The sequence below is a fragment of the Neoarius graeffei genome, chromosome 11, assembly GCF_027579695.1.
Source record: "Neoarius graeffei isolate fNeoGra1 chromosome 11, fNeoGra1.pri, whole genome shotgun sequence".
Taxonomy (NCBI): Eukaryota; Metazoa; Chordata; class Actinopteri; order Siluriformes; family Ariidae; genus Neoarius; species Neoarius graeffei.
In genome coordinates, this window is record NC_083579.1 from 7,015,682 (window position 1) to 7,034,357 (window position 18,676).

At 39.9% G+C, this 18,676-nt stretch overlaps 1 protein-coding gene across 1 annotated transcript; it reads left to right on the forward strand.

Annotated features, from left to right (window-relative positions):
• Positions 1-7,300: 7,300 nt before the first annotated feature.
• zbtb8a (zinc finger and BTB domain containing 8A) lies at positions 7,301-18,022 on the forward strand. Its single transcript, XM_060933336.1, has 4 exons — positions 7,301-7,450; positions 12,791-13,536; positions 16,163-16,332; positions 16,635-18,022. Exons 1-4 carry the CDS (start codon positions 7,386-7,388, stop codon positions 16,950-16,952), a joined length of 1,299 nt encoding a protein of 432 aa, XP_060789319.1. The 5' UTR covers positions 7,301-7,385; the 3' UTR covers positions 16,953-18,022.
• Positions 18,023-18,676: the final 654 nt, after the last annotated feature.

An 18,676-nucleotide genomic window follows, 5' to 3' on the forward strand; every position in this document is an offset into this window, starting at 1 on the left:
GTACTCTAAAGCGCATGTGTATGTAGTACTCTAAAGTGCATGTATATGTATATGTAGTACTTTAAAGCACATGTATATGTAGTACTCTAAAGCGCATGTATATGTAGTACTCGAAAGCGCATGTATATGTGTATGTAGTACTCTAAAGCGCATGTGTATGTAGTACTCTAAAGTGCATGTATATGTATATGTAGTACTTTAAAGCACATGTATATGTAGTACTCTAAAGGGCATGTATATGTAGTACTCTAAATCACATGTATATGTAGTACTCTAAAGCTCATGTATATGTAGTACTCTAAAGCGCATGTATATGTAGTACTCTAAAGCGCATGTATATGTAGTACTCTAAAGCACATGTATATGTATATGTAGTACTCTAAAGCGCATGTATATGTAGTACTCTAAAGTGCATGTATATGTATATGTAGTACTTTAAAGCACATGTATATGTAGTACTCTAAAGCGCATGTATATGTAGTACTCTAAAGCGCATGTATATGTGTATGTAGTACTCTAAAGCGCATGTGTATATGTAGTACTCTAAAGCGCATGTATGTGTAGTACTCTAAAGCGCATGTATATTTAGTACTTTGAAGCGCATGTATATGTAGTACTCTAAAGGGCATGTATATGTAGTACTCTAAAGTGCATGTATATGTAGTACTCTAAAGCGCATGTATATGTAGTACTCTAAAGCGCATGTATATGTAGTACTCTAAAACGCATGTATATGTAGTACTCTAAAGAGCATGTATATGTAGTACTCTAAAGCTCTTGTATATGTAGTACTCTAAAGCTCTTGTATGTGTAGTACTCTAAAGTGCATGTATATGTAGTACTCTAAAGCGCATGTATATGTAGTACTCTAAAGCGCATGCATATGTAGTACTCTAAAGCGCATGTATATGTAGTACTCTAAAGGGCATGTATATGTAGTACTCTAAAGCTCTTGTACGTGTAGTACTCTAAAGTGCATGTATATGTAGTACTCTAAAGCGCATGCATATGTAGTACTCTAAAGCTCTTGTATATGTAGTACTCTAAAGCGCATGTATATGTAGTACTCTCAAGCTCTTGTATATGTAGTACTCTAAAGCGCATGTATACCATATGTAGTACTCTAAAGCGCATGTATATGTAGTACTCTAAAGCACATGTATATGTAGTACTCTAAAGGGCATGTATATGTAGTACTCTAAATCACATGTATATGTAGTCCTCTAAAGCTCATGTATATGTAGTACTCTAAAGCGCATGTATATGCAGTACTCTAAAGCGCATGTATATGTAGTACTCTAAAGCACATGTATATGTATATGTAGTACTCTAAAGCGCATGTATATGTAGTACTCTAAAGCACATGTATATGTATATGTAGTACTCTAAAGCGCATGTATATGTAGTACTCTAAAGTGCATGTATATGTAGTACTTTAAAGTGCATGTATATGTAGTACTCTAAAGCGCATGTATATGTGTATGTAGTACTCTAAAGCGCATGTGTATATGTAGTACTCTAAAGCGTATGTATATGTAGTACTTTAAAGCGCATGTATATGCAGTACTCTAAAGCGCATGTATATGTAGTACTCTAAAGGGCATGTATATGTAGTACTCTAAATCACATGTATATCTAGTACTCTAAAGCTCATGTATATGTAGTACTCTAAAGCGCATGTATATGTAGTACTCTAAAGCGCATGTATATGTAGTACTCTAAAGCACATGTATATGTATATGTAGTACTCTAAAGCGCATGTATATGTAGTACTCTAAAGTGCATGTATATGTATATGTAGTACTTTAAAGCACATGTATATGTAGTACTCTAAAGCGCATGTATATGTAGTACTCTAAAGCGCATGTATATGTGTATGTAGTACTCTAAAGCGCATGTGTATATGTAGTACTCTAAAGCGCATGTATGTGTAGTACTCTAAAGCGCATGTATATTTAGGACTTTAAAGCGCATGTATATGTAGTACTCTAAAGGGCATGTATATGTAGTACTCTAAAGTGCATGTATATGTAGTACTCTAAAGCGCATGTATATGTAGTACTCTAAAGCGCATGTATATGTAGTACTCTAAAACGCATGTATATGTAGTACTCTAAAGAGCATGTATATGTAGTACTCTAAAGCTCTTGTATATGTAGTACTCTAAAGCTCTTGTATGTGTAGTACTCTAAAGTGCATGTATATGTAGTACTCTAAAGCGCATGCATATGTAGTACTCTAAAGCTCTTGTATATGTAGTACTCTAAAGCTCTTGTATGTGTAGTACTCTAAAGCGCATGTATATGTAGTACTCTAAAGCTCTTGTATGTGTAGTACTCTAAAGTGCATGTATATGTAGTACTCTAAAGCGCATGCATATGTAGTACTCTAAAGCTCTTGTATATGTAGTACTCTAAAGCGCATGTATATGTAGTACTCTCAAGCTCTTGTATATGTAGTACTCTAAAGCGCATGTATACCATATGTAGTACTCTAAAGCGCATGTATATGTAGTACTCTAAAGCACATGTATATGTAGTACTCTAAAGGGCATGTATATGTAGTACTCTAAATCACATGTATATGTAGTACTCTAAAGCTCATGTATATGTAGTACTCTAAAGCGCATGTATATGCAGTACTCTAAAGCGCATGTATATGTAGTACTCTAAAGCACATATATATGTATATGTAGTACTCTAAAGCGCATGTATATGTAGTACTCTAAAGCACATGTATATGTATATGTAGTACTCTAAAGCGCATGTATATGTAGTACTCTAAAGTGCATGTATATGTAGTACTTTAAAGTGCATGTATATGTAGTACTCTAAAGCACATGTATATGTATATGTAGTCCTCTAAAGCGCATGTATATGTAGTACTCTAAAGTGCATGTATATGTATATGTAGTACTTTAAAGCACATGTATATGTAGTACTCTAAAGCGCATGTATATGTAGTACTCTAAAGCGCATGTATATGTGTATGTAGTACTCTAAAGCGCATGTGTATATGTAGTACTCTAAAGCGCATGTATGTGTAGTACTCTAAAGCGCATGTATATTTAGGACTTTAAAGCGCATGTATATGTAGTACTCTAAAGGGCATGTATATGTAGTACTCTAAAGTGCATGTATATGTAGTACTCTAAAGCGCATGTATATGTAGTACTCTAAAGCGCATGTATATGTAGTACTCTAAAACGCATGTATATGTAGTACTCTAAAGAGCATGTATATGTAGTACTCTAAAGCTCTTGTATATGTAGTACTCTAAAGCTCTTGTATGTGTAGTACTCTAAAGTGCATGTATATGTAGTACTCTAAAGCGCATGCATATGTAGTACTCTAAAGCTCTTGTATATGTAGTACTGTAAAGCTCTTGTATGTGTAGTACTCTAAAGCGCATGTATATGTAGTACTCTAAAGCTCTTGTATATGTAGTACTCTAAAGCTCTTGTATGTGTAGTACTCTAAAGTGCATGTATGTGTAGTACTCTAAAGAGCATGTATATGTAGTACTCTAAAGCTCTTGTATATGTAGTACTCTAAAGCTCTTGTATGTGTAGTACTCTAATGCGCATGTATATGTAGTACTCTAAAGCGCATGCATATGTAGTACTCTAAAGCGCATGTATATGTAGTACTCTAAAGGGCATGTATATGTAGTACTCTAAAGCTCTTGTATGTGTAGTACTCTAAAGTGCATGTATATGTAGTACTCTAAAGCGCATGCATATGTAGTACTCTAAAGCTCTTGTATATGTAGTACTCTAAAGCGCATGTATATGTAGTACTCTCAAGCTCTTGTATATGTAGTACTCTAAAGCGCATGTATACCATATGTAGTACTCTAAAGCGCATGTATATGTAGTACTCTAAAGCACATGTATATGTAGTACTCTAAAGAGCATGTATATGTAGTACTCTAAATCACATGTATATGTAGTACTCTAAAGCTCATGTATATGTAGTACTCTAAAGCGCATGTATATGCAGTACTCTAAAGCGCATGTATATGTAGTACTCTAAAGCACATGTATATGTATATGTAGTACTCTAAAGCGCATGTATATGTAGTACTCTAAAGTGCATGCATATGTAGTACTTTAAAGTGCATGTATATGTAGTACTCTAAAGCGCATGTATATGTGTATGTAGTACTCTAAAGCGCATGTGTATATGTAGTACTCTAAAGTGTATGTATATGTAGTACTTTAAAGCGCATGTATATGCAGTACTCTAAAGCGCATGTATATGTAGTACTCTAAAGGGCATGTATATGTAGTACTCTAAATCACATGTATATGTAGTACTCTAAAGCTCATGTATATGTAGTACTCTAAAGCGCATGTATATGTAGTACTCTAAAGCGCATGTATATGTATATGTAGTACTCTAAAGCGCATGTATATGTAGTACTCTAAAGTGCATGTATATGTAGTACTTTAAAGTGCATGTATATGTAGTACTCTAAAACGCATGTATATGTAGTACTCTAAAGAGCATGTATATGTAGTACTCTAAAGCTCTTGTATATGTAGTACTCTAAAGCTCTTGTATGTGTAGTACTCTAAAGTGCATGTATATGTAGTACTCTAAAGCGCATGTATATGTAGTACTCTAAAGCGCATGCATATGTAGTACTCTAAAGCGCATGTATATGTAGTACTCTAAAGGGCATGTATATGTAGTACTCTAAAGCTCTTGTATGTGTAGTACTCTAAAGTGCATGTATATGTAGTACTCTAAAGCGCATGCATATGTAGTACTCTAAAGCTCTTGTATATGTAGTACTCTAAAGCGCATGTATATGTAGTACTCTCAAGCTCTTGTATATGTAGTACTCTAAAGCGCATGTATACCATATGTAGTACTCTAAAGCGCATGTATATGTAGTACTCTAAAGCACATGTATATGTAGTACTCTAAAGGGCATGTATATGTAGTACTCTAAATCACATGTATATGTAGTACTCTAAAGCGCATGTATATGCAGTACTCTAAAGCACATGTATATGTATATGTAGTACTCTAAAGCGCATGTATATGTAGTACTCTAAAGCACATGTATATGTATATGTAGTACTCTAAAGCGCATGTATATGTAGTACTCTAAAGTGCATGTATATGTAGTACTTTAAAGTGCATGTATATGTAGTACTCTAAAGCGCATGTATATGTGTATGTAGTACTCTAAAGCGCATGTGTATATGTAGTACTCTAAAGCGTATGTATATGTAGTACTTTAAAGCGCATGTATATGCAGTACTCTAAAGCGCATGTATATGTAGTACTCTAAAGGGCATGTATATGTAGTACTCTAAATCACATGTATATCTAGTACTCTAAAGCTCATGTATATGTAGTACTCTAAAGCGCATGTATATGTAGTACTCTAAAGCGCATGTATATGTAGTACTCTAAAGCACATGTATATGTATATGTAGTACTCTAAAGCGCATGTATATGTAGTACTCTAAAGTGCATGTATATGTATATGTAGTACTTTAAAGCACATGTATATGTAGTACTCTAAAGCGCATGTATATGTAGTACTCTAAAGCGCATGTATATGTGTATGTAGTACTCTAAAGCGCATATGTATATGTAGTACTCTAAAGCGCATGTATGTGTAGTACTCTAAAGCGCATGTATATTTAGTACTTTAAAGCGCATGTATATGTAGTACTCTAAAGGGCATGTATATGTAGTACTCTAAAGTGCATGTATATGTAGTACTCTAAAGCGCATGTATATGTAGTACTCTAAAGCGCATGTATATGTAGTACTCTAAAACACATGTATATGTAGTACTCTAAAGAGCATGTATATGTAGTACTCTAAAGCTCTTGTATATGTAGTACTCTAAAGCTCTTGTATGTGTAGTACTCTAAAGTGCATGTATATGTAGTACTCTAAAGCGCATGTATATGTAGTACTCTAAAGCGCATGCATATGTAGTACTCTAAAGCGCATGTATATGTAGTACTCTAAAGGGCATGTATATGTAGTACTCTAAAGCTCTTGTATGTGTAGTACTCTAAAGTGCATGTATATGTAGTACTCTAAAGCGCATGCATATGTAGTACTCTAAAGCTCTTGTATATGTAGTACTCTAAAGCGCATGTATATGTAGTACTCTCAAGCTCTTGTATATGTAGTACTCTAAAGCGCATGTATACCATATGTAGTACTCTAAAGCGCATGTATATGTAGTACTCTAAAGCACATGTATATGTAGTACTCTAAAGGGCATGTATATGTAGTACTCTAAATCACATGTATATGTAGTACTCTAAAGCTCATGTATATGTAGTACTCTAAAGCGCATGTATATGCAGTACTCTAAAGCGCATGTATATGTAGTACTCTAAAGCACATGTATATGTATATGTAGTACTCTAAAGCGCATGTATATGTAGTACTCTAAAGCACATGTATATGTATATGTAGTACTCTAAAGCGCATGTATATGTAGTACTCTAAAGTGCATGTATATGTAGTACTTTAAAGTGCATGTATATGTAGTACTCTAAAGCGCATGTATATGTGTATGTAGTACTCTAAAGCGCATGTGTATATGTAGTACTCTAAAGCGTATGTATATGTAGTACTTTAAAGCGCATGTATATGCAGTACTCTAAAGCGCATGTATATGTAGTACTCTAAAGGGCATGTATATGTAGTACTCTAAATCACATGTATATGTAGTACTCTAAAGCTCATGTATATGTAGTACTCTAAAGCGCATGTATATGTAGTACTCTAAAGCGCATGTATATGTATATGTAGTACTCTAAAGCGCATGTATATGTAGTACTCTAAAGTGCATGTATATGTATATGTAGTACTTTAAAGCACATGTATATGTAGTACTCTAAAGCGCATGTATATGTGTATGTAGTACTCTAAAGCGCATGTGTATATGTAGTACTCTAAAGCGCATGTATGTGTAGTACTCTAAAGCGCATGTATATTTAGTACTTTAAAGCGCATGTATATGTAGTACTCTAAAGCGCATGTATATGTAGTACTCTAAAGCGCATGTATATGTAGTACTCTAAAGCGCATGTATATGTAGTACTCTAAAGCTCTTGAAGGAATACTATAAATAATGGCACCTTTTTACCAAAATGCAGATTGAACCTTCCCAGTCGGTCGGGTTCATGTCTGTAACTTTAAGCGAGTCTTACTGCCCCAAGCGGGCTCTCTGAACGCCCACGTCAGCACACTCGGGTTTTTTTTTTTTTTTTTAAATCCTCCCTCCCTCCCTTCCTCCTCCCGCACAACCGGGTTTCGGTCTTTCGGGCTGAGCAGGAAGCGATCTGTGGGGGGAGAGAAAACATACCACCACCACCACCACCAGCAGGAGCAAAGAAAATGGAGATGGTGTGTGAGAACGGGACCCGCAGACCGTACAGGACACCGAGTGAAGCGGATCGGCAGTGAGTACAGAGCGCAGTCGGAAGCGGGTGGGCGACGGGACGGGACGGGACGGGCCGGGCTCTGAGCGCTGAGCTCGCCGCGCTATTGCGCATTCCGTGCGCAAACATGGTGCGCCCACGGCACGGCTCCCTGCACAGCCACCACCACCAGGGGGATTTTTTTTTTTAAATAATAATAATAATCGGGTGTTTTACATCTTAAAACGTGCACGTGTGAATGTGAATATTACAGGCCAGCACGGCTGCACTGGTAAAGCATGGTGCGTCTTTTTTCCTCCTCCTAAAGGGCGAGGTCGGATTCGGATGGGCTGAACCGCACGGGTTCGACTTGCCCGCTGGTTCAGCGTCTCTGCACCGGAATCCTCGCTCAGTATTCGTGCATTATTCGCTTGTTTTTGCGGGTGTAGGCAAATCCTGTGGATGCACGGCAGCCACGGGCTCGCCTTCTTCACAACAACACCGAGCCACTTCATAATCATCTCCTCCTCGGCATCATTTATAGGAAGGAAAATCAGTTCCCTTATTTTTTCCTGCAAGAGGAAACAAACCAACCAACCAAATCCTATTTTTCTTGATAAAGTTTAACGCTGACTTTCTCGCCTTTCTCTGCTTTTTTAAACGCGACCCGAGTCGGGTGTAGACCCCGCCCCTTTCTCGGTGCCAGCATTTGACTGACAAGCGCATCATCCAATCAGCGTGCGCGCTGCGTTCTCAGCTCCTCCTTTCTTTCTCCACTGAACAAAGGATGGCCTGGGAGTGTTGTTCAGAGAGAGAGAGAGAATAACCCAGAAATGAATAAGTGCTCTCCTCTCCTCTGCTCTCTTTCTTTCTTTTTTTTTTTTTTTACATTTACCCTCATAGTTTATTAAACTTCTTAATGCATGCTCATGCAAAATCATATCACCTTAAGATCTCAAATAGGTCTTGTGGCACATGTGATGGATAATCCATCCATCCATCCATCCATCCATCCAGTAACCCATCTCCTTCAACCCAAGTGCAAAAACAGGACACCAAACACTTCGTGAGATTGCACATCAGGGATGAATTTAGAAAATGCTGATTTGTGATTTTTTTGTTTGTTTGTTTAGTTTGTTTTTTATTTAATTGCATGCAGTCCTGCACACGCCCCAGCTACCCTTCCTGTATATGGAGCATTTTTGTTCATATGCAAGTCTAAAACTGCAAAATATAACAGTTTTACTAAACTAACCAAGGATTAAAACAGGTTGATGACCAATGAGGTCATCAAACGTCGACATTTGTAGATCTGCATGTCTGGAAATGGGGTCGGGATACCCCAAGGGGAATGTGACGTGTAGTGATGGGGTCTGCTGCAAATAGTAGTAGTGGTTAGCGCTGTCGCCTCACAGCAAGAAGGTCCGGGTTCGAGCCCCGTGGCCGGCGAGGGCCTTTCTGTGCGGAGTTTGCATGTTCTCTCCGTGTCCGCGTGGGTTTCCTCCGGGTGCTCCGGTTTCCCCCACAGTCCAAAGACATGCAGGTTAGGTTAACTGGTGACTCTAAATTGAGCGTAGGTGTGAATGTGAGTGTGAATGGTTGTCTGTGTCTATGTGTCAGCCCTGTGATGACCTGGCGACTTGTCCAGGGTGAACCCCGCCTTTCGCCTGTAGTCAGCTGGGATAGGATCCAGCTTGCCTGCGACCCTGTAGAACAGGATAAAGCGGCTAGAGATAATGAGATGAGATGAGATGCGATCCACATTCACTGTAGCAATCGCACACTCTGATTGGCTACTCTACTCCTACTACTAGGCTAGCGTGTCTGTACACAATGCTGAATTTTCTCACTATTCCCATGATTCGAACGGTCGAGCGAAGATTCAATACAAAGAGAAGATGGATATTATTTCCACATTATTTCCATATTATTTAAAAAAGTCAGACTTTTCTGAAGATAAGACGCTTCTACCGACCATCGAGTACCCAGATATCACATTCTATCTCGTTTGGCTGCCAAAGAATCAGGTCCGACCTTAGACAGAACGTAGCCCATTTTCTGAATGGGTGCCCAGTCTGGATTGTTTCTATCATATAATTTTGCTGGCACTCCTAGAAGCGAAATGGTAATACATGTGTTAAAATTCTAACCATGACAAGAGAACGCTCATTTTATAGCAAGAGTCTAGCAACATCAAATAAAATTCTTCTATGATATTATCGAGAAAGCTTTTGAATCTGACCTGAGATAAAATGATTACTGCAAACACGAGCTGTTTCGGTTTTAGCCTCTGTTAGATCAGCCCTGCCGATGTTGTTCAGCCGTGCTCGTCTCCTCTCTGTACTAAGCCTCGGGGTTTCCTCGCCTTCTTTCCGAATCACAGACGGAATTCTAAAAAATCGGAACATGCCATGGTCACGTGTACTGTTCTGACCACAGCCATATACAGCACACCGGTTCTCTTGTCGTGGTTATAATTTTAACACGTGTATTACCATTTCGCTTCTAGGAGCGCCAGCAAAATTATACGATAGAAACAATCCATAGCTAAAAGAACGCTTAAAGCAGTGAAAAAACAAAGAAAGTTGCGCACCCATGACTATGTTTTGTATGGAATGTCGCTTGACCCCGCATCTCCATCAACATGGCTGACATCCGGGTTTCTATTTTGCTTTGACGTCATTTGCAAGTCAAAGATACCGTGAGTAGAGAAAAACAAAATGGCAAAGCGTGTTGCTGAACCAATCGAGGACGAAATAAAAACTCTACTTGAAAACAAAACCTCTAAAAATACAAAACAAGCAACAAAATATGGAATAAAAATATTTCATGGTAAGAACGTATCTTTTTTTTTCAAGAATTATTATTATTATTATTATTATTATTATAGCATTTTTCAGAAATTGCTCCTGTCGTTTCGCCAGTTTGTTTACATTCTAAGCGGAAATGATTTTGTCGGACGTTTTGTATAAAGTTTTTATTTCTTGAATTTCCAAAAAAAAAAAATGCTCTGTTTTTCAAAATCCAGTGAGTGTGGATAGAATAAAACAGTTACTCCACTCAATCTTGCCGTACATGGCTTATAGCCAACTCTGTGCTACGCGCCTCGTCAGCTATCAGCTCATGCACGACTCGATTTTGTGGAATAACTGTTAAATATTAGCCTGGCAAGCCAGACTAAATGTGAATATTTAGTCTGGCCTCGCTCGTAGACATTTCCGAAGGGTGTGGGAGGAACAACCCGCTGTCTTTCAAACTGTCTCTGTGCGTATAGGCCAACGCTCTGACCAATCAGCACAACAGTGACTGTGACGTAGTCAGAGCGACAGAAAGCAGTGGGGGAGGCCTTGAAATAAATAATTTTTCAAAATGCGTTTATTAATTTTTCAAAATTAATAAACAGGTTCTAGATATTAAGAAGTTTGGAGATAATGACCACAAGTTTGGAGTCTGTACCACATACTTAACATACACTTATTTTTTTCAAGTGTTTTTCAAGGGTTTGCTTAAACTGTTTTTGAGAGTTTTTATTTATTGGTGTTTGGTGAAATAATTTCCCTTAAATTTAAAATAACGGGAAAATAAGAAACAATCAAAAAGTAATGTTTCAAAGCTGTTTATTAATTCTTCGTACTGCACAAACTAGCCCCATCCTTTTGGCTACGAGCGGAGCCAGCTGGTAGATCAGACTTTTGCCATAGCCGGTCGGCAAAACAGCGAAAACGTCCTTCTTGAAAAGGAATGAGCGGAGAGCCTCTTCCTGCTCATGTTTCAACAAAAACTCCAAGTCTAATTCTTCTAAAACTGATTCCAAAGCGGAGTCAAACGCGCGCTGTTCACTAGCCGTAGCCATCTTTCCTGTTGTGCTTTCTCCAGCATCGCGCAGCTTTGTCGTCACTCCTGCAAAAGCCCGCCCAAAGAATCCAAACAAAAACCTTGCGTTGTGATTGGCGGGCACGATTTGATGCCCGGGGTGTTTTGTTGATATGGTGCGAGGCTAGACCCACTCGCAGGCAAAAAATATTTTTGGCCGCTAGGCAGGTGGGTCTAGTTTACTAGGCTAGTTAAATATCTCAAAAATAAGTAGAAATATTGTCATTTAAAAATGAGGGAAATGCTGTTAATATTTCACAATTATTCACCGATATTCACTGAGCTTGAGGCGGATAATTGTTTGTGTATAAATATACAGGTTTTTATTTAAAAAATATATATATATTTAAAATTATTTCGGACTGCAAAAGCAGCATGCAAGTGTAATAAAGGCGCAGCTCAGATTTGTGTCACTTATCTACGCCGAGTCACATAAAATACTTTGTTTTGAAACTGATAAAATAAATCCCAACTCCACCTTACCTTTGAATAGTTTTAGACCAAACTTCGTAGCATCTTTAGTGATTTTAGGAACAGCGTTTTCTTTCATCATTTGTAATTCTTCCTCACTCGGCCATTTTGCAGGGTCGCTCGAGGTGATTGGCGAGAAATAGTCCGAGTTTCTCGACCAATCAGCGTATGCAATTTTCTATAATCACCTGCATATTTATGCTAAAAATAATTACAAATCTACTTTTTAACACCATGTAATTGGCTTAGGTACTATATATACATGCACACACTGTATATAAAAAGCTCAGTGCATCAAATAAATAAAAATAATGGAGCTTCTTTACCAATTGTAGTTTACAGTAATTGTATTTATTACATTCATAAACCTGAAGGATCTTGAAATGAAGGAGTCTGTTTGAGAATCTTTGTCCTGTATAGAGTAAATTTCGCCTAAACATCCAAGCTTCCTTATTCCTCCACCACTGAACCTCACACCTCCTAGCTTCCTTATTTCCATACCTCCTCGCTTTCCACTTCCAACACCTTCTGACACATAATTCCGACACACCCTGCCCTATTCCGATACCTCCTAGCTTCACCATGCCAAAAATTCAAACACCTACAAGCTTCCAATAGTTATGACACCTTCTCACTTCTTTCTTGTAAACGTTCGAAACAGCACGTCCCAGAGTGCCTTCTTTTGAGTCCCAGTGTTTTATCTTTTCCCTTCATAAAAAGCTGTGCTTCAAATAAATCTGATGGAATATAATGTATGTATGTATGTTCAGAAATCTGAAAGAAATCTGTGCTGTTTGAAATGAAGGGATCTGGTTGAGAATCTTTGTCCTCGATGGAGAAAAAAAAGAATAATAGAAATAACATTACGGAATATCGCTATTTGCTTCTTTTATAAAAAGAGAAATGATCCGCTTCCGTGTCATTTTGCACAAAACGTGCAAACTCAGAAAACCTTCATGGTTCTAGACAGATCCAAATGTATTCCACACCATCAGAAAACGGTTTACACCAGCGTGTCATTTTTGGTTGTTATTTCAGGCTGGTGCACAGATGGACGAGCGCTGACATGTCTGCCAACCACCACAGTTGCCTCCTGAAGCAGTTGGACCAGCAGCGACGCCAGGAGCTGTTCTGTGACTGCAACGTCCTGGTAGGTGGACGCCTTTTCCGAGCACACCGCAACGTCCTATTTGGGAGCAGCGGTTACTTCCGCATGCTGCTGTCTCAGGGCGCGCGGGACAGCCTGGAACCTGCAAGGGCCTCATTCGACGCCTTCACCCCCGATACCTTCGCCACCATCCTAGACTTTGTGTACTCTGGTCACCTGGCTCTGGGCAGTGCCAACGTGATCGAGGTGATGTCTGCAGCCAGCTACCTGCAGATGGACAATGTCATCGCCTATTGCAAGGCCTTCATCGAGTCCTCGCTGGAGATCAGTGCCAAGGAGGCAACCGAGGACATTCTGCCTCCTCAGAGCATCCTGTGGGAACACCAGGATGACTGCAACGACGAGGACGCGTATGAGACAGAGGTGACGAACGAACAGAGCCCACAGTGCCAGCAGGTTCTGGAGACGGGCTTGAAGGAGGAGCAAATGGGGCAGTTCGAGGCAGTTTCTGAACCCAGGAGGAGAGGAACCAGGAAAAGATCAGCCACTCATCGGTACACCCCAGACGAGAGTTCGCCGATTGACCTCCAGAGAGCAGCAGCGGGCACACAGAAAGCTGACGAGCTCTATGCCACCCTGCCTACCATCGTCGGAGTTGTGGGGGTTTTCAATAAAGGTGAGTGGATTGCTGTATATGTAGCACGGTTCCAGTGTCAGGCCATGCTAAACTAATTACGATGATCAAATATTCAGGTGCCATTTTATCCTCATCATCGTTAATGCATCGATTATTCAGTGAATACACTCCATTTGGAAGAAGGCTAACAACATAGACAGCATTTTTGGGCAGTATTTGCATTGCAGTTTGGACTGTCTCAATGCAGAAGACATTTTGACCAAAATCTCAAAACATGTTGATAAATGAAACTTAACGTCATCTTGTAATTAGTTTAGCATGGCCTGACACTGGAACCGTGCTACATATACAGCAATCCAGTGCAACCGAGTAAAATACAGAATGCTAGATGTTCACGTCTGCATTCGCACATCTGGAACATTGTACACAGAGGTTCACACAGGCACCTGCAGGCGAACTTGCGTGCAAAGAAAGGCAAACAAAATGACGACAAATGAAGAAGAAAGTCTGGTGTTAGTAATGTTATGCTAGAATTAGGTTCACATTTCCATTTGTTTATTATGGGAAGCCATGGCCTACACCCTCAGGAAACAAATACATCATTGTACCTTTAGGGGTACAACAGCCTGTCACTGGATCAGTACCCTCTAAGGTACTGATCCATTTTGTACCATTTATATACTGACCGGGAACATATAAGAACCTTTTTGACCCTAAAAAGGCACAGTAAGTTCGTTGAAGTCCAATAATGAGCCCTAGGGGGTACATTAGTCTAGATTGTACCTAGGGGACAGAAATGGACTCCTACTGTATGTACCCCTATTTCTCACAATATAAAGGTTTCATAGAGGACCTGGGTTAGATACGTATGCGCATAATTTAGGAGAGTATAAGAAAGCAAGCATTTGATTAATATAAAGAAATTGTATTTTCAATCATACTATTATGATCTATGGAATGTTAACTTAAAGGAACAGTCCACCGTACTTCCATAATGAAATATGTTCTTCTCTGAATTGAGACGAGCTGATCCGTACCTCTCCGAGCTTTGCGCGACCTCCCAGTCAGTCAGACGCGCTGTTACTCCTGTTAGCAATGTAGCTAGGCTCAGTATGGCCAACGGTATTTTTTGGGGCTGTAGTTAGATGCGACCAAACTCTTCCGCGTTTTTCCTGTTTACATAGGTTTATATGACCAGTGACATGAAACAAAGTTCAGTTACACAAATTGAAACGTGGCGATTTTCTATGCTATGGAAAGTCCGCACTATAATGACAGGCGTACTAACACCTTCTGCGCACTTCGACAGCGCATTGATACCTTCACTCGGAGTTGTACCATTTTTTTTTTAGACAGGGCGGACGGACCAGGGCATTCGCCCGCCTGGCCGTGCCCGACAAGGAGCGCTCTCGGCCGGCTTGGGAGGCAGACGGCAGCCCCTCCTGGAAGTGTGGTTTTACCATGGGCCTCATGCGGAAAAATGACAAAGTCCCAATTTTACCATGGGACTCGAGTTGTACCATTTTTTTAGACAGGGCGGACGGACCAGGGCATTCGCCCGCCTGGCCGTGCCCGAAGAGGAGTGAAGGTATCAATGCGCTGTCGAAGCGCGCAGAAGGTGTTAGTACGCCTGTCATTATAGTGTGGACTTTCCATAGCATAGAAAATCGCCACGTTTCAATTTGTGTAACTGAACTTTGTTTCATGTCACTGGTCATATAAACCTATGTAAACAGGAAAAACGCGGAAGAGTTTGGTCGCATCTAACTACAGCCCCAAAAAATACCATTGGCCATGCTGAGCCTAGCTACATTGCTAACAGGAGTGACAGCGCGTCTGACTGACTGGGAGGTCGCACAAAGCTCGGAGAGGTACGGATCAGCTCATCTCAATTCAGAGAAGAACATATTTCTTTATGGAAGTACGGTGGACTGCTCCTTTAAAGTGAAAAATACAAAACAAAACTGATTACTTTAGTAGGCAGCAATATCTTGAGAGTCTAAATGTTTAACAGCCAACAATACAACTTTTAACGGCACGTTATTACTGTTTGTGTCACATAAACCAGGGTCAGGAACGTGAATAGTAACACAGTAATAATACCGTAATACCGGCGGCCATTTTGGATTGGTAATTTTCAGGCTGTTTGCCCTTGATAGTGATTTTGGCACACATCTCAAGTTATTGGGGTCAAATTAGCCTATAACAGTTGAGTTATCCTCTCCTAAATTATGTGCATACGTGTCTAAGCCAGGTCCTAGACTAGTTAGAGAAGCAGCTTTGAGACCAAAAGGTCGCTAGTTCGAGTCCCTGAACCAGCAAGAATGCCTGAAGTGCCCTTGAGCAAGGCACCTAAACCTTACTTAGACTGACTGTTGTAATGTTTGGAAGATGATTGGATATAATGTCAAGATTTTATTTTACATTACAGGTATTTAGCAGACGCTCTTATCCAGAGCGATGTACAACGTACCCAGAGCAGTTGGGGGTTAGGTGCCTTGCTCAAAGGCACTTCAGCCATTTCTGCTGGTCTAGGGAATCAAACTAGCAACCTTTTGGTCCCAGAGCCTCTTCTCTAACCATTAGGCCATGGCTTCCTCAAACCCCTGATTTCTCATTTTCCCTTCTTCTAACGTGTCCCTTTTTCGATTTCTCTCTCGCTCAGACTCCACCCCCACAGTGCGCTTTAAGTGTCCGTTCTGCACACACACGGTAAAGAGGAAGGCGGATCTGAAGAGACACCTGAGGTGCCACACGGGTGAGAGGCCGTACCCCTGCCAGGCCTGCAGTAAACGCTTCACTCGTCTTGAGCATCTGCGCAGCCACTTTGAGACGGTGAGGAAGTTTTATACGCATCACAGCTTCCGGTTTCCTTTTAGATAACTACATTTCCAGTTGCCTTAGTAACTGATAACGTCGAACACTTACTTACTGTACCGCTGGCTTCCTAGCTTCCATATTCCTACAAATCCTACCTTCTTTATTTCCATAGGCTACTTTCTAGCTTCACACTTCCTACACCTCGTAGTTTCCCACTTCCGGCACGCCTCCTAACTCGTTTCTAATAGAGCAAAACACCGCAAAGTACACCGCCAAGTGTTTTATTCTTCACTTGAATCCACTGATTTTCCTTTCAGATCCACCAGGCACGTAAACTGGTGTGCCGGAAGTGTAAGCGACACGTGACGGAGCAGAACAGCCGTGTGGTGTGCGAGGGCTCACGCCGATACCGGCTCTGTGAGGTGTGCCTACAGGAGAGCGGCCTGGTGGCACGGGATGGCACCGACGCCAACACGGAGGAGCCTGGACTTCTGTTAGGGGTGGAGGAAGAACTGGAGGGAAACCGCAATGCCTCGTGGGGGGTGGGGGATGAGGATGATCTTGCTGAGGATTCAGGAACTGACCTCATCATTCAGGAAGTGGAGGACAGCGACGAGGAGCCCAGCGCAAAGTGACGCTCGGCGGTGCGACTGAGTGAGTGAGCGAGCGAGCGAGCGAGTGTTAGGAGTTTGCGCCAAATTCAGTTTCACTTCTTTTAAAAACGGGCATATTTGAATCAAAGAAAATGTTCTATAATAAATGTATAATTGTATTATTGTAATATAAAAGTCTGTAAATAGTTTATTTCAATATCACAGTTGGTTAAATTATTTCCTCTTGCTTCTTATATAAGGAAAGAAATAATCCTGCAATGTAACATTTTGGCAAAATAAGTCACGATACGTTTCCTGCATTTTCCTGTCACTTATGCTTAGAAGTCTGTTATCTACAGTTACGCTCACTGGCCACTTTATTAGGAACACGTAAACAAAACACCTGCTGTTTTATGCAGTTCTCTAATCAGCAGCATGATGCAGTAAATCTTGCAGATACAAATCAAGAGCTTCAGTTCATTAATGTTCACACGTCAGAATGGGGAAAAATTGTGATCTCAAAGATGGACTGGTTTGAGTATTTCACAAACTGCTGATCTCGTGGGGTTTTCACACACTACAGTCTCTAGAGTTTACACAGATAGAATGGTGCGAAAAACAAAAAACTTCGAGTGAGTGAAGGAGCGACAGTTCTGTGTGTGGAAACAAACACCGTGTTGATAAGAGAGGTCAGAGGAAAATGGGCAGATTGGTTTGGAAGGATATAGTAACTCGTATAATCACTCTTTACAGCCGTGGTGAGCAGAAAAGCATCTCGGTATGCAACAGCAGAAAGACGACCACGTTGGGTTCCACTCCTGCAGCCAAGAACAAGTTCCTATTAAAGTGGCCAATGAGTGTGTGTTCACTTCACCAAATATTTTAGCCAGTTGTAAAGATTCATAATAATGTTTTTAGTGTTAAATTTTACATTGTCCAAGAGACTTTATTTACATCACTGTTTGAACAATCAAGCATCATTTTCTCTTAATGTCAAGTACAATTTTATGGAAATGAATACACTTTGCACTCCTCCATCAATCATCCTCATTCTCTTTTTTTATTATTATTATTGTTGTTGTTGTTGTTGCTGTTGTTGTTGTTGTTTGTTTTGTTGCTTGGTAAGACAATGATCATATCTTATTTTTACTTTTTTATGAATAAAAATATGCATTTATTATGACATTTGCTATAAAGCTGAATTAAATTGTTATTAAAGTATAGCTGAGGTCCTGCTTTCTTTTTTTCTTAACGTGAACGCTTGGTTAACTAAATGAAAAGAATAAAAATACAGAATGTTAAGAGAGAGACGAACAAGTTACCTTGTAAGTATCAAGCCACTATTGCGCTCGCTTTGATTTCTTGTTGAACGTATCCAAACGTTATGCATTTCCTGAATAATTAACAATTTACTGCAGCTCTCGGGAGTCCAACAGTGATCGCAGACAGAGCGGCACAAAGGGAGAGTGTGATGTGCGTTTTTTCAAAATGTTTTCTCTTTTTATGTATTTTAGCAGCTGAATACGTTTAGGTCCGAGTATTATTCTGCATTCGGCCATCAATATTTGTTCAAAAGTACAACCCCGGAGCAGGAAAATAATAATCAAATGTACAATATAATCAATAGAAGACTGCTGTAATGAGCTAAATGTGAGCTAAATGTATCTCATCTCATCTCATTATCTGTAGCCGCTTTATCCTGTTCTACAGGGTCGCAGGCAAGCTGGAGCCTATCCCAGCTGACTACGGGCGAAAGGCGAGGTACA

Excerpts from the sequence above, each read along its gene's own strand:
- zbtb8a (XM_060933336.1), top strand. The coding sequence starts at position 7,386 with ATGGAGATGGTGTGTGAGAACGGGACCCGCAGACCGTACAGGACACCG. Across the intron at positions 7,451-12,790 it reads CCGAGTGAAGCGGATCGGCA|GCTGGTGCACAGATGGACGA; the intron begins GTGAGTACAGAG and ends TTGTTATTTCAG. Across the intron at positions 13,537-16,162 it reads TGTGGGGGTTTTCAATAAAG|ACTCCACCCCCACAGTGCGC; the intron begins GTGAGTGGATTG and ends TCTCTCGCTCAG.